Source organism: Hypanus sabinus, chromosome 11 (assembly GCF_030144855.1).
Source record: "Hypanus sabinus isolate sHypSab1 chromosome 11, sHypSab1.hap1, whole genome shotgun sequence".
Classification (NCBI taxonomy): domain Eukaryota; kingdom Metazoa; phylum Chordata; class Chondrichthyes; order Myliobatiformes; family Dasyatidae; genus Hypanus; species Hypanus sabinus.
The window spans coordinates 20,323,555-20,339,434 of NC_082716.1; the positions used below are offsets into that span (position 1 = coordinate 20,323,555).

The 15,880-nt window shown below is 41.2% G+C and overlaps 2 protein-coding genes across 4 annotated transcripts in view; one reads left to right on the forward strand and one right to left on the reverse strand.

Annotated features, from left to right (window-relative positions):
- Positions 1-7,015, reverse strand: part of glmna (glomulin, FKBP associated protein a) — a 52,811-nt gene extending 45,796 nt beyond the window's left edge. The window contains exon 1 of one of the 2 annotated variants that reach the window (XM_059983893.1): positions 6,875-7,015. The gene's annotated coding sequence lies outside the window, so the exon portion shown is untranslated. Of the gene's footprint in view, positions 1-4,276; positions 4,384-6,874 lie in introns of those variants that run through there. The other variant, XM_059983892.1, reaches the window with a different exon arrangement.
- Positions 7,016-7,386: 371 nt separating this feature from the next.
- Positions 7,387-15,880, forward strand: part of rpap2 (RNA polymerase II associated protein 2) — a 109,026-nt gene continuing 100,532 nt past the window's right edge. For both annotated transcript variants that reach the window (XR_009514691.1, XM_059983890.1), the window contains exons 1-2: positions 7,387-7,567; positions 13,328-13,442. Coding sequence is in view for 1 of the 2 variants with exons in the window: in XM_059983890.1 (XP_059839873.1) it covers positions 7,407-7,567; positions 13,328-13,442 (276 nt within the window). In the remaining variant the exon portion in view is untranslated. The remainder of the gene's footprint in view (positions 7,568-13,327; positions 13,443-15,880) is intronic.

Below are 15,880 nucleotides of genomic sequence, written 5' to 3' on the forward strand. Positions count from 1 at the left end.
CATGAATTATTTAAACCAACAAGAATGCTTAATCAACATACAAGATTACTAAAATATTACTTAAATATTAAATACAAAACACCAAACATATATATACACATACGTAAGTGAGCAAGTAGTTCTGAAAATGTTAGATTTGCACAAAAAAGATTATTGGAACTGTTGGGTGGGTATCATAATCTATTGAACAGGACAGTCTAGTTTGAAAGATTTTTACCATTTATTCTGACAAATGAATCAGAATCAGGTTTAATTTCATCAGCATATGTCATGACAATTGTTATCTCTGTGGCAGCAGTACAATGCAATACATAACAATATAGGAAAAAACTGAATTTAAGTATATATGTGTGTTGCCTTTATGGCAGTTATTTAGTTTATAATATTTTCGCTTTAGTAAGTTGTTTGTTAGCTTTCTAGTTAAAGTTAGGATTGTTTAAAGTAAATTCGTTGTCTGTGATATATCGCGGCATGCGATGACGTCACATCCGGTTTCGCTGCATCCTGTGGGAAAATACTGGTTTGGAGAAACAGGAAGGTGGGGGGCACACATGTGCAAGTCCAGCACAAGTTGTCTTTCTACACACTAGAAACATAGTGGAAGCAACACCTTTTCACCATACGTTAATGTGGAACAGTGAACAGTAAACGGTTAATCTTACTGCGATCCTGTCTTCATTGACTACGGTTTATCTCGGTGTTTAGTTCGGCGTTCCGTTACACCCGAGCGAGAACACTACAATATGTATATCAAATAGTTTAAGCAGTGCAAAATCAGAAATTTTAAAAAGTAGTGAAGTATTGTTCATGCTTTCAATGTTCATTCAGAAATTGGATGGTAGAGGGAAAGAAGCTGAATCACTGAGTGTGTGCCTTCAGGATTCTGTACCTCCTTCCTGATGGTAAGAGTGACAAGAGAGCATGCCCTGGGTGGTGGGGACCCATAATGATGAATGCTGCTTTTTTCAACATTAAAAAAAAATCTGTTTTTGAAGAGAAAGCATCTTGCTCCAAGATTTGCCTGCTGCCTGTCTCCTGGTTTCAATTATCAGTTAAAAGACAACTTTTTACCCTGAAATATAAAATGCAGCTACACTGATTTCAATCCCTGTCAACAATCTGCCAAGTCATAAGACTTATTGCTGAGAGCATGCTAAATGGTACCATGCTGAGCTTTGCTCACCCTATTATAGAAAACACAGTTAAACTGAGATGAGTGCATAAAAGATTTACAAGAATGTTGCCAGGATTGGGGGACCTGAGTTATAGAAAGAGGTTGACCAGGTTTGTGTCTATGCCATGAAATGTGAGATAATGAGCTGCAACCTTATAAAAAGTGTTTAAAATTACAAGATAGATAGTAACATCTTTCCCCAGCGTAGGCTCCAATAGCTGTAGGGCATCACTTAGGGAAAAATCTAAAAGGGGCCTGAGCAGTAACTTTTTCACAGGGAGTGGTGAGTGTATGGAATGAGCTGCCAGAGGAAATGTTTGAGGCAGGTACAATAGCATCATTTAAGAAAGACTTGGAGGGGAACATGGAAAGATGGGGTTTTAAGGGATACAGGCAGAACACAGGAAAATGGGACTAGCTGGGTGGGCACCATGGTTGGCAAGGAGCCATTGGGCCTAAAGACTGATTCCAACATCTTACTAATCATAGCAGCAAAGTCAACCAACACAACTCAATGCTCAGAAAACAAACAGTTCTTATATTTCAAGGGTTTACTGCACATTTCTGTGCATGCCTACAACCTTTGTGAATCATTCTTATAATGGCACAATTGACATAGTCGGTCCTCCTTATCCATGGGGGATTGGTTCCGGGACCCCTCGCGGATACCAAAATTCGCGGATGCTCAAGTCCCTTATTCAACCCGTCTCAATCCAATAGACCTTAGGACCCAGCGGAACCCCAGACTTTATTTAGCCTGTCTCAGTGCGGTGGTCATTAGGACTCAGTGCCAGAGCTCTGAATCCACAGTGTTTCTGTTCACAAAAATAATCACGATCATAATTGAAAATAAAGTGGAAATAACAAAGTGATTGGAAAGAGGTGAAACGCATTTGGTCATTGGAAAGGCGTTCGGCTACGTCGATGAATGATTGGAACAATTTTAAAAGATAAAGTGAGAACGGCTCTGCCCCGATTAAAAGCAATGCAGTGGTTTAATTATTGAGTTTTAATCCTTCATATCAACCCGGCAAGGTGGAGAGCGCACTAGGGAGTGATCGGTCCCGAGTCCCCAGAACTTCCATTCCCGAGCCCAGCGCTAAAACATATGTTCTTAAGTGTTTCATATGCATAGAAAGGTAAAGTATATACTAAGACAAACATTTGACTAACTGACGCTAAATAATACCGGATGTACCTGTTTCGTCTTACTTAGTAAGAGAACTTACAATTTTTTCGATCCCGACGCACAATAACCCACGCATATCCTCCCGTATACTTTAAATCATCTCTAGATTATAATACCTAATACAATGTAAATGCTATGTAATATACTGCATTGTTTAAGGAATAATGACAAGAAAAAAAGTCTCTACGTGCTCGAACAACAAGTGCTGGAAGAGCACTTCCGGGTTTTCGCGATTGGTTGAATTCACACATGTGGAATCCGTGGATAAGGAGGGCCGACTGTATTAGCTTCCCAACAATGTACTGATATTGGCTAAGGCAATGCAATTAGCTCACAGACTAAGATAAATTGGTTTAATGTCATCACACATACTGAGGTATAGTGAAAAACTGGTCTTGTATACCATTCTAGAGATCAATTCATCACAACAGTGCATTCAAGTAGTACAAAACAATAACAGAATGCAAAATAATGTGCTGCATTGTAGTGCTGGTAGACAATTAAGTGCAAGGTCCAAACAAGGTAAACTGTGGGGTCCAGAGACATCTTATCATATTAATACCATTCAGTAGTCCTGTGACAGTGGGATAGAGATTGTCCCTGAGTCTGGAGGTACACACTTCCACGCTTTTGTATTTTACTCTCATTGGGGGAGGGGGAAAATGGGCTAGAAGGAAGAATGCCCAGAGTGAATGGGGTCCTTGATTATGCTAACTGCTTTACCTAGGCAGTGAGAAGTGTAGACAGAGTCTATGGAGCGAACTGGTTTCTATGATATACGTAGCTGTGTCCATAACTCTATGCAGTTTCTTAATGTCACAGGCAGAGCAGTTGCCATACCAAGCTGTTTCATATCAGAATAGGATGATTTCTGTGCATCATTGAAAATTAGTGACAGCCAAAGAAGACATGCCAAAATTCTTTAGCCTCCTGAGGAGGTAGAGACACTGGTAAGCTTTCTTGGCTGTGGTGCCAATGTGGTTGGACCAGGATGTTAGTAACTGAGAATTTGAAGCTCTGGACTCTCTCTACCTCAGGACCATTGATGTAAACAAGAACATGTGCACTGCTCTCCTCCCCGAAGTTAATGACAAACTCTTTGTTGACATTGTGGTTGTCATGATAACATCTCCTCCTATACTCCACCTCAAAGTGGAGACATAGCCCTCCACAGGGATATCATCTGCAATCTTGTAGACGGAGGTAAAGCAGAATCTAGCTTTGCAGTCGCCAGTGCATTGAGAGGAGAGCATACAAATTTTAAATAATCTTTCATGAAAACCCCTTCAGTGAAAAGATCCGTTAATGAAACTTTAATTCCCAAACACGGGAATATCTGGAGATACTGCAAATCCAAATCTGGATGAAGGGTCTCGGCTCGAATCGTCGACTGTTTACTCTTTTCCAAAGATGACGCCTGGCCTGTTAAGTTCCTCCAGCACTGTTAAGAGTGGCCATGAAACTGTTTCTCTTTCCAATGACGCTGCCCGATTTACGGGGAGTTTCCAGCATATTCTGGGTTTATTTCTAATCTCCCAACATCTGCAGCTGTTTCTTTCATTAAATATGACAAGTTGTACAGAAAGTATTTATCCCATTTATTTCTTGAGCATTTAGCAGCGTAGGGGATGGGACCACTAGTTAGCCAGGAAGCAAGATCTGCAAACGCCACATAAATACTGCTATCAATAGATTTATTTTATATTTCAGCGTGATTTTAAGCCACAGCTGACCCAGGACCAAAGCAACTCGTGCGCAGTGATTAAGAAATGGCTGCACTTTCACCGCCCCGATTCCAGTGAAGCTGCAGCCACACGCGAACCGCCGATGGCTGGCCCGAGCCGGTAGCCTCCCCCCACCGCTCACATCGCCCCGTCTCCCCGCAACACCACCGGGAACGGAGGGCCGCCTACCTTCGCAACGGCGCGGCGCGGCGCGGAGCCTCCAGCCCGGCCGCCTGCCGGCACGCATGCGCACCGAGCCGCCTGCGCGCGACGCCGGCGCCGGGCGGGGGCGGGGCCTCGGCCTCCGGTCACGTGGGACCCCCTCGCGAATATCCCCGCCCCCAAAGGATGACCAAATGTCGCACAAAATGCTGGAGGAACTCGGCTGGCCAGGCAGCCTCTGATAAATAGCATTTTGTGTGCGCTGCTTGGATTTCCAGCATCTGCACATTTTCTCCTGTTTGCCAAATGTAAATTACAAGGTTATAAACAAAAGGTATTTACAGATGCTGTAAATCTTGACAACACACGCAGATAAAATGCTGGAGAGTAGCATAAACTGTCTTTTCCATTGCCGCACTTAAACAACAAGACCTGAAATGCTGAAAAAGCTCCTGCATTTACAAAGCAGTATAAACCGTCTTTGTACAAACTTTATTTAAAAGTAAATCAAGGTGATTAACCAAATGACATTGAAAATGTAACAAGTTTTGCACTTTGTTCCCCCTCTTTTAGGTCATCAAGTTTATTTTTAAAAAAGAAAACTCAACCAGCCAAGTAGAAACTGGAAAGAAGCCATTTAATGTTTTAGTTCTAAGGAAAGATCACTGGCCCCAAAATCGAGGGAGAGTCACTGGGTTTTCTTTCCACAGGTGCCAGACTTGAATGCACAGGAACACAAGAAGACACTGCAAGTAGTGGACTCTGCCCAATACATCATGAGCACATTTCTCCCATCATGTGCCTCAAGAAGGCAGCATCCATCATCAAAGACCCCCACCATTGGGGCAGTCCCATCCTTTTGTAACTACCATTGGGCAGGAGGTTCAGAAGCCTAAAGTCCCACACCTCCAGGTTCCCTTCAACCTAATGTGGGACAGGAACTTGAACATAATACTTTCGGACTCAAAGGAGGAAGTGCTACCAACCCACAGTTGATGCTTGAATTTAAGAAAATATTGAATTATATAGTATCTTTCACAATCTTGTGTCATTCCAAAAGCTTTAGAGCCAATGAAGGACCTTTATAGTGTCATCACTGTTGTAATGTGGGAATCTAGTCAGCAAGTTTGAACACTGCAAGCTCCCACAGATGGCAATGTGATACGAGTCAGATAATCAGAATATATCCAATGCAAAAAAAAATAATTTATGCACAGTCCTACATAAAGTTTAATGAGCCCTTTAACATTTATCTTCTTGTATTTTTGTTCTTAACATCAAAATTGAAAACAATACACCATAGCACATAAGAAGCAAGGAAATAGTTGTTCTACAAACTCTAGCACTACATTCTTTCTTACTGACTCCACCCACAGAAAAAAAGTTTTCTTGCTAACAGGGAAGTTAAATCAATGGATAATGTGCTAATTAAATAAAATGTCAGAATATGTAAATTCCTGGTAAATTTGTGATAACCTAATAGATCAGTCATGAAACAGCTACTTTCCCCAAGCAGTGAGGCTGTTCAACATCTCCAGCCACTAACCCACCCCTCCACACCCCCAGCCACCACCACTTTATCATTTTCTGTCAGTCTCCTTATACACTGAGCCTAGTGTCACTTTATGGACATACAATCAATTTATATAATCTACCTTATTTATATCTATTGTGCTTATTGTGTTCTTTAACTTATATGTCTATATCAAAGGAGGTGTAAGGTGTTCCTTCCCTCCACTAGCCTGCAGGTCACCCTTGGGCAAGGTGTAACACCTGCTTAGGGTCATGAGAAGATATGAGTGCAGGTGGTGGATGGTCGTATGAGCAGCCGGTGCATATCACGAGTTCAGGTTATGCGACCACTGACACCAGGCAGACAATCTCTGAAGAATATTGACAATGGATGGGGTCACCCATCTTGTAAAGACACTGCCCAGAAGAAGACAATGGCAAACCACTTCTGTTGAAAACTTTGCCAAGATCAATGGTGGTCATAGAAACCACGAATGCCTATGTCATTAGACACGGCATGACACATAATGATGATGATAAATTTACTGTGTTTTGTTTGTGCTGTATCAGAGCCAGAGTAACAATTATTTTGTTCTTCTTTACACTTACACTTGTGCATTGGAAATGACATTAAACAAGCTTCAATACATGATCATGTACTAGATTAGAAAGCTGCTTAATATCTAGGACCTTTGTAAATACCTAACAGCTGCTAGAGATCATTACTAAGTAATAAGAATTAAGCTTTGTTCATAATATCATGTGATTTTCCAGAATGTTAAATTTAGGTACTTCTCATAAATACTAATTAATAAAATACTAAAATACTTATTAATAATAAATGCTATTTGCAATTTGACCACATATATCCCTTTATTTCTAAGATTATTGCTAAAGTGGACATAGGTTCTTAATGAGACTTTGTAGCATTTATTACAATGCAAACGTACGTTTTTGCTCTTTTCTACACACTAAGCATTGTTAATATGAACAGATTATTTGTTAAACGTCTTTTTACACAATCGTGTATAAACAATAACCAACATTTTACTCAAGCTGTCATATCCAACCGTTACCCATTATCAAATAACACGTCAGCCTATTTTTACTTACCCTAATGCCTGGAATTTGATCCCTTATTGTTTCACGGTACCTTCTCTGACTGGCATACTAGTGGCATCCTTCGGAGAAGATAATTGCAGGAGATCTTATCTCGTCCAATCCATTAATTGGATATCCAGTTTAAGAATAAGTAAGCCAGCGTCAGTGTCCTCTGCTAGCCTATCGGTGAGGCTCTACTCAGCTGCCAAGAAAAAGGAAAGTCAGAAAGAGAGAAGGTGAAAGCAAAAGGGTGGAAATTGGCAACCTAGGTCAAGCATTTTGCGTGTGTGTGTGTGTGTGTGTGCGAAGAGCAGCACGTCTGTTACATAAACTCCAACTCTCTCTCTTTCCATGAAGGCTTCCTGGACAAGTGTGAGGAATAAACATCCACCAAACTCCAGCCTCTTTTTCGAAATAATCCAATTTGCCACGAATGATTTCAATCAATGACATATGACTGTAAATTTAAACATCACTAATCAAATGAAATATAGCATGCTAAATAACAATCAACTCACGCGAACAGACAGAGCCGCGCCTTCGGATGGAGCGCGCCTCCGCTGGTCGCGCGACTTTTGGGCCCGGCGGCTGCCGTAGGTCAAAGGTCGGCGAAGCCGGCATGGAGGAAGCGGGACGGCGGAGTGAGGGCCGGAGACGGTCGAAGGGCGCGACAGCCACACGGAGCGGCGAGGAGGCGCGGAAAAGGCGAGTGCGCGCTTGTGTTCGGTCCCGCTCCCGCGATCAGTGCGCGGGCACGTTGCCCCGCGGCTCGTCACTCACTGAGGGGTTCCCCCGGTCCAGCTTGGAGGAGGTGGCGTGACTGAGTGTGGGTTTGGGAAAGAGGAGGAGGAGATCTGAGGGAGGGAGAGAAGGGGGAGTATGAGTTTGGGGGAGGGAGGAGAGGAGAGAGAAAGATGAGGGTGAGCCCAGGAAAGGAACTGAGATTTGGTCTAGAGAAGGGAGAAAGAGGAGATGGAGGGGGAGTACCATAGAATCATAAAACTTGGAAATATCCAATAAGGTGTGCATGCAACTAGTCAGAATATCTCCATGTTGGCCTGTAAAGTTTCATATCCATGACCATCCACAAACAACCCTAATTGTTGTAATTGTATCTAGCTCTACTACTTCCCCAGTAGTTATTTTTTTCTCTATAAACCCGTCACCACTGTGGGAGCAAACACGAGGAAATCTGCAGATGCTGGAAATTCAAACAACACACTCACACAAAAACAACACACGGGACCTGACGAAGGGTCTCGGCCCGAAACGTCGACAGCGCTTCTCCCTATAGATGCTGCCTGGCCTGCTGTGTTTCACCAGCATTTTGTGTGACCACTGTGGGGGGAAAAGGGAAAAAGTTGTCCCCTCAATTCTATGACTGATCAGAAGATACTGGCCACGTAGTGTAGTGGTTAGTGCAACGCTATTTGGGATCAGAGTTCGGAGTTCAATTCTGGCACTGTTTGTAAAGAGTTCGTTCATCCTCCCTGTGAACATCTGCTGATGCTCAGATTTCCTTCCACATTCCAAAACCAACCAGATAGTAGGTTAGTTGGTCATTGTGAATTGTACTGTCTTTAAGTTAGGGTTCAATATGTGAGTTGCTGGGCTGTACAGCTTGTTGGATTGGAAGATCTCTAAAATAAGAATACGTTCATTCAACTTCAGTTTGTGTGTGTCGTGTTGGTTATAAAATTGATGGAGTTATTCACCGTGGGCCCTTCACACCAATGCGTTCATGCCAACCAAGATGTCTGTCCAAGCTGCCTGCACCTTTCCAGAAATGTCAAAACCTTATAAATCCATGCCTGAATTCCTTTTTAAATATTGTAATTGTACCCAATTCTACAGTTTTATTTGGCAGTTGTTTCATATCCCTACTATTCTTTGACTGAGAAGGTTTCCCTTCAGGTCCCTTTTAAGTCTTTCTCCCTCACAAACTTTATTCTTTAGTTTTAGTCTTTTTCCAGACTTGGAAAAAGTCTGTGACCATTCACTTTGGCTATATCCCTCGTGTTTTGACAAACCTCCCCCCTCAGCCTCCTGCACTCCAGGGAAGAGAGACCCAACATTTTATAACTCAAACCCTTCTGATCCAATGTCAATGAATCTTTTCCTATAACTGGGTGATCAGAACCGCACATAATCCAAGGGTGGTCTCACCAACATCTTTTACAATTGCAACGCGACGTCTCAACTCTTGGACTCATTGTCCTGACCAGTGAAGGCAAGTGTGCCAATTGCTGTCTTCACGATTCTGCCTCCATGTGTCACTACTTTCCTGTATCCCTCAGTCTCACTGCTCTGTAATGCTTCCCACAGCTCTGCCATTTACTGTACAAGTCCTTCTCTAGTTTAACTAAGCAACATGCAATACCTCACACTCATCCAAGTTAAATTCCATCCATCTGGCCCACTTGCACAGTTCACCTACATGATGTTGTTGTAATCTTAGATCACCTTCCTCACTGTTCACTACATCACCAGTTTTGGTGTCATCCACAAGTTTACTAAGCATGTTAAAGTTCAAAGTAAATTTGTTAACAACATTGTGAAGCTGCTTTGAATCAGTGAACTGGGTCTGAATGAGTATGCCATAGCTGTCACTGACTTCATTAAAACCCGTGTGGTTGAATAAAGCTGCGGATGAACTGCGAGGTTTGTTGTCTGCTGAGGGCTAGATCTGTGGCAAACAAGTGTGGTGACCCAAGTCTGTACAAGAAAACTAGGTACGACTTGTGCAGGGCTATTTCAGGAGCTAAGGAACAATTCTGAATGAGGTTGGAGGTAAAATCGGATAGACATCAACTCTGGCAGAGGCAGGGTTTGCAGGCCATTATTTCCTACAAAGTGAAACCCAACATCATGAGTGGCAGTGATGCTTCACTCTCAGGTGAGCTCAATGCCTTTTTATGCTCGCTTTGAAAGGGAGAGTAAAGCTACAGCTATGAGGATCCCTGCAGTACCTGGTGACCATGTGATCTCTCTCTCTCGGATGTCAACGCCAGGCTCTCTTTCAGGAGGGTGAACCCTTACAAGGTGACCCCCTAATGCAGTACCTGCCAAGGCTTCTGAAAACCTGTGCCAACCAACTGGTGGGGGTGTTCAATTACACTTTCAATCTCTCACTGCTACATTCAGAAGTTCCCACCGGCTTTAAAAGGACAACAATTATACCAGTGCCCAAGAGCAGTGTGAGCCGCCTTAACAGTTATAATCCAGTAGCACTCAAATCTACCGTAATGAAGTGCTTTGAGAGGTTGGTTATGGCTAGAATCAACTCCTGTCTCAGTAAGAACCTGGGCTCACTGCGATTTATTTATCACCACAATAAGTCTACAGTGGACGCGATCTCATTGGCTCTTCACATGGTCTTGGATCATCCGGACAATATAAATACCCATGTCAATATGCTTTTTATTGACTACAGCTCAGCATTTAACACCATCATTCCTACAGTTCTGATCAAAAAGCTCCAGAACCTGGACCTCTGTACCTCCATCTGCAACTGGATCCTTGACTTCCTAAGCAGAAGACCACAATCTGTGCAAATTGGAAATGACATCTCCACCTCACTGACAATCAACACTGTGCACCTCAGGGATGTGTGCTTAGCCCACTGCTCTACTCTCTCTACACCCATGACTAGACACATATTTCTTCATCTGATTTCCACTGACTATTGGAGGTCCTATAGTACAATCTTATCAAAGGATTACCCTATTCTCATTTTGAAGTTCCTTGATCTTGATTCACCTCCACCAGGTTCAATATTCAAGATTGTTTAATGTCATTTCCAGTACACACATGTAAAAGAGAACAAAATAATTGTTACTCTGAGTCCAAGGCAGCACAATAACACAACAGTAATAAAAGACACAATAAATATAAATACATAAGATGGCTTATATACATAGATAGAGTGTAAGTCCATAAAGTGATGATAGGAACAGAGTGTCTGCATGTAAAGTGACTGACAGGAAATGTTAAAGTAGTTGGAGATGTAGATGAGTTGATTGGCCTTACTGCTTAGCGAAGGTAACTGTTTTTGCATCGGATGGTTCTAGTGTGGGTGCTAGGTAGCCTCCTCCCTGAGGTAAGTGGGACAAACAGTCTGTGAGCAGTGTGGGTGCAATTTTCATGATATTACTGTCCCTTTTCCAGGTCCTGTCTGTATATATGTTCTTGTCGTGGGTAGGCTGGTGCCGGTGATGTGGTGCGCAGTTTGACTACCTGTTGTAAAGCTTTCTTGTCTGCTGTAGAGCAGTTTCCTTACCATGACGTGATGCAGCTTGTTGTAGCTTGCAACTGTCAGGAACAGTTGTAGGTGCCCTACAACCATCGGGCTCCTGAACTGGCGTGGATTAATTTACTCACCACAACTGATTCCACAACCTACAAACTCATTTTGAAGGACTCAACAGCTCATGTTCTCAGTATTTTTTTATTTGCACATTTTGCCTCTTTTGTATATTGATTATCTGTTTGTCTTTGTTTATTTACAGTTTTTTCATAAATTCTATTATGTTTCTTTATTATCCTGTAAGTTCCTGCAGGAAAATTAATCTCGAGGTAGTACATGGTAATTTTGTTAATAAATTTTATTTTGATCTTGACATCGACAGCTACAAATTGGACTTAACCCTTTGACGAATAAAGAATTTAGATCTCTGCTGAAGAATTGTGTAGAAGAGTCATGGAAAAGTACAGCACAAAAGTGGGTCTTTCTGCCCATTTAGTCCATGCCAAACCATTTAAACTGCCTACTCCCATCCATGCACCTATCCAATTTTCTCTTAAAAGTTGAAATCAAGTTTACATGCACCACAGCTCACTCCACACCCTCATGATCCTCAGAATGAAGAAGTTTCCTCTCATGTTCCCCTTAAACTTTTCACTTTTCACCCTTAACCCATGACCTCTAGTTATAGTCCAACCCAACATCAGTGGAAAAAGCCTGCTTGCATTTACCGTGTCTATACCCCTCATAGTTTTGTACATCTCTATCAAATCTCCCCTCAATCTTCAACGTTCCAAGGAATAAAGTCCTACCTCTTCAATTTTCCCTTATAACTTCGGTCTTCCAGTCCCAGCAACATCCTTGTCAATTTTCTCTGCGCTCTTTCAACATTATTTACTTCTTTTCTGTAGGTAGGTAATCAAAACTACAGTCAATACTCCAAATTAGGCTTCACCGATGTCTTATACAACTTCAGCATAATGTCCCATCTCCTGTACTTTCTACTTCCAGGCCAAAGTGGCAAAAGCTTTCGTAATGATTCTATCTACCAGTGCTGACACTTTCAATGAATTATGGACCTTTCTCCCCAGATCCCTTTGTTCTCCTACATTCTTTAGGACCCTACCGTTCACTGTGTAAGACCTGGCTGATTGTGCCAAAGTACACAACCTCACACTTGCCTGTATTAAATTACATCTACCATTTTTTCATCTGGTCCATATCCCACTGCAAGCTGTGATAGTCTTCCTCACTGTCCACTACACTCCCAATCTTGGTGTCATCTGCAGATGGAGTTCGACCCAGATAAGTGTGAGCTGGTTCATTTTGGTAGGTCAAATATGGTGGCAGAATATTAATACTCTTGGCAGTGTGGAGGATCAAAGGGATCTTGGGGTCCGAGTCCATAGGAAGCTCATAGCAGCTGCGCAGGTTGATTCTGTGGTTAAGAAGGCATACGGTGTATTGGCCTTCATCAATCGTGGATTTGAATTTAGGAGCTGAGAGGTAATGTTGCAGCTAAGTGGTCAGACCCCACTTGGAGTACTGTGCTCAGTTCTGGTCGACTCACTACAAGAAGGATGATGGGAGCCATAGAAAGGTTGCAGAGGAGATTTACAAGGATGTTGCCTGGATTGGGGAGCATGCCTTATGAGAATAGGTTGAGTGAACTTAGCCTTTTTTCCTTGGAGTGATGGAGGATGAGAGGTGACGTGATGGAGGTGTACAAAATGATGAGAGGCATTGATTGTGTGGATAGTCAGAGGCTTTTTCCCAGGGCTGAAATGGTTGCCACAAGAGGACACAGGTTTAAGGTGCTGAGGAGCCAGTACAGAGGAGATGTCAGGGGTAAGTTTTTTACTTGGAGAGTATTGAGTGCGTTGAATGGGCTGCCAGCAACGGTGGTGGAGGCAGATACGATAGGGTCTTTTAAGAGACTTTTAGATAGGTACATGGAGCTTAGTAAAATAGAGGGCTGTAGGTAAGCCTTGTAATTTCTAAGGTTGGGACGTGTTCGGCACAACTTTGTGGGCTGAAGGGTTATTGTGTTGTAGGTTTTCTATGTTTCTGAATTTGCTGATCCAGTTAACCACATTATCATCCAGATCACTGATGTGGATGACAGAATAAAGTGTTCACATGGAAAACAATTGTTAGTTGAACAAAGTAAAATTCAACCATTCTAACGTAGTTCCCTTTTTGCCTCTGTTTATCACTCACAGAAAAGCTGCAATAGAGGCAGCTCTGAAGAAGAAGCATGAATGTGAAGCTAAAGCTCTTCATATCGCTGAACGTTTACTTGAAATAAATGTTCCAGAAGAATTTCTGCTAGATTGTGTAAGTGAGCTATTTTTAAAACTTGGAGTATAAATTAAGTTTATAACTAAAGCAGTGAGAAATTCATTTTCTTGTCCATCATTTTCTGAATATTATATGGAATGTTCTCAGTATGTCTCGAAGTACTTCTCAGCTCGTGTAGTCACTGCTTCCATCTGTTTTCTCATAATGTCATGCAAAGACAATTAAACAAACATCAGAAGTGAGAATGTTGAATCCATTATGTTATGAACAGTTACGTACTTTTGAAAATGTTATTCATTTGGAGGAATTTCATTATCCAGAGGGTGGTGAACCTGTGAAGCTCTTGGATGGCTGTGAAGGCCAAGTGATTGGGTATACTTAAAGCAGAGGTTGATATGTTCTTGATTAGTAAGGGCATCAAAGGTTACAGGGAGGAGGCAGGAGAATGGGGTTGAGAGGAATAATAAATCATCCATTTTGGAATGGCACAGCAGACCTGATAGGCTGAATGGCCTAATTCTGTTCATATGTCTTATGGTCTTATAGTCCCATTTATTATTCTCTTTTCTTAATTGTTCAAGTTTTTACTGTTAAGGTATTTACATAATTACATTTTATAAGCTATCATTAGATCATCTGCTATCTTTTTTCAATGCTTTTATAATCATAGCTTGATGTGTTTAAAACTACTCATCTCAATATGGATGTTTTGTCAGCTAACATTAAATCTGTGTTTTCTATTGGTGACTTTGCCTCTGTGCTGAAAATTCATCTTGTTTACTCTGTCAAGACTTACGGAAATTTTACCCCAAAATTCCTGTTGTATCCCAGCTTCTCTAATCTCACCACATAAAAGCATAAGAAATAGGAGCAGGAGTCGGCCATCTGGCCCGTCGAGCCTGCTCTGCCATTCAGCAAGATCGTGGCTGATCTGATACCTTTCTAGAAATTTTCCTCTGCATGCTTTCTAAAACTGAGTGTAATATCCAAGCCAGGATAGATTCTTTAATTCAAGGCTTCACCAATGATTTATAAATTACTATTTAAGTGCACGTATACCTTTTTGGACTTTTTTGAAGTCTAGGTTTCTTTTATAAAATGATGATCTCGACCTTTAAAAATTGCTGTAACAGTGCTCTGGTACTCACATTAAAATTGCAATATTTAATATCTCTTATTTTTTCCCCATTCTTTCAATGAAAATAAATTATTTTATAGCTGTGTATTTCGTAATACTTCTGTCCATTTTAAGTCCTTACTATTTATTATTTTTGACCATGTCAAATGCAAACTTGGTGAAATGATTTCGTATCATTCAAAGATAGAATATGTTTATTTTTGAAGAAGAATGTTTGGACTGCTAATGCCAACCACTGATGAAAATTAGCACATCTCTTCACTCTGAAAATCAGCTTGAACTTTTAAAATTTTAATTCGGTTCTTGAGGTACAAATTCAATATATAGTCGGTATACAGATAATAAATCCTTCAATCTGAGTTCCAAACACCAGAAGTTTATTTCTTGTCAAGTTTACCTCAGTTAATTATTCATCGATGAGAAGACGTTTTGATGTTAAAAGCTTTATATATGCAAGTAGTTGCACATATTGATTTAAGCATTGTCTCACTAAACCAAGAAAATGTGTGGGGAGACCGAGTTTTTGAAACTGATTTTTTTAAAATCAAACTTAAGATGCCAGGTTCAAAGTTAACCCATATCTAACAGTAAACAAGGTTTAGATTTACAATTCTAAAATTAGCACCTAGATTCAGATGACACCCATTTCCTTCTTCAGAGTTACTTTTGGAGCTACAATTGCTCCTGAAGAAATTTCTCTTAGGTTAGGTTAGAAGAAGAAAGGAATTTGGAGAGAAAGTTGGAACAGGGTATAGAATTTGGATGATCAGCCATGATCTTTTGGTTGGTGGAGTGAGCTCAGAGGGTCAAATGATTTATGTAGGCTCACATTTGCTGTGCTTCTGACATGCAATTCAGAACTATCAGCATTCAGCTTTTCCCCCTTACCTCTCCGATTTAGAGAAAGTCTCCGTGTGTGTGTGTGTGTGTGTGTGTGTGTGTGACATGCTGCAAGGCAAATCCTGGCACATTTGTTGTTTCACCTTGTTTCTGCCCTTCACTTGGAATCTGACAGCAGAGCCCTGTTTGCTGATGAATCTGTAGCATAGAATTGGAGATCCTATTAATTTGAATAGGAAATCCCAGCCTGAATGTTAGGAATAGAAACAGTTGTTCTCCATTTGTTTAATATATTAAATTGCTTCTTCAGATTTTAATTAGTTTTGGTTTTTTTTAAATTAATTTTGTTAAATCCATGGGTTGTGACCAAAGAAAAAAATGGCTGGAGTCAGTTAGCACTTTTGTGCAAGGCTGTTTATTAAGTGCATCAAAAGTCAAATTTGCAAAAATAGTGAAAGGAAAACTGCCAATATTTGTCCGATGTAAACTCCTGGCA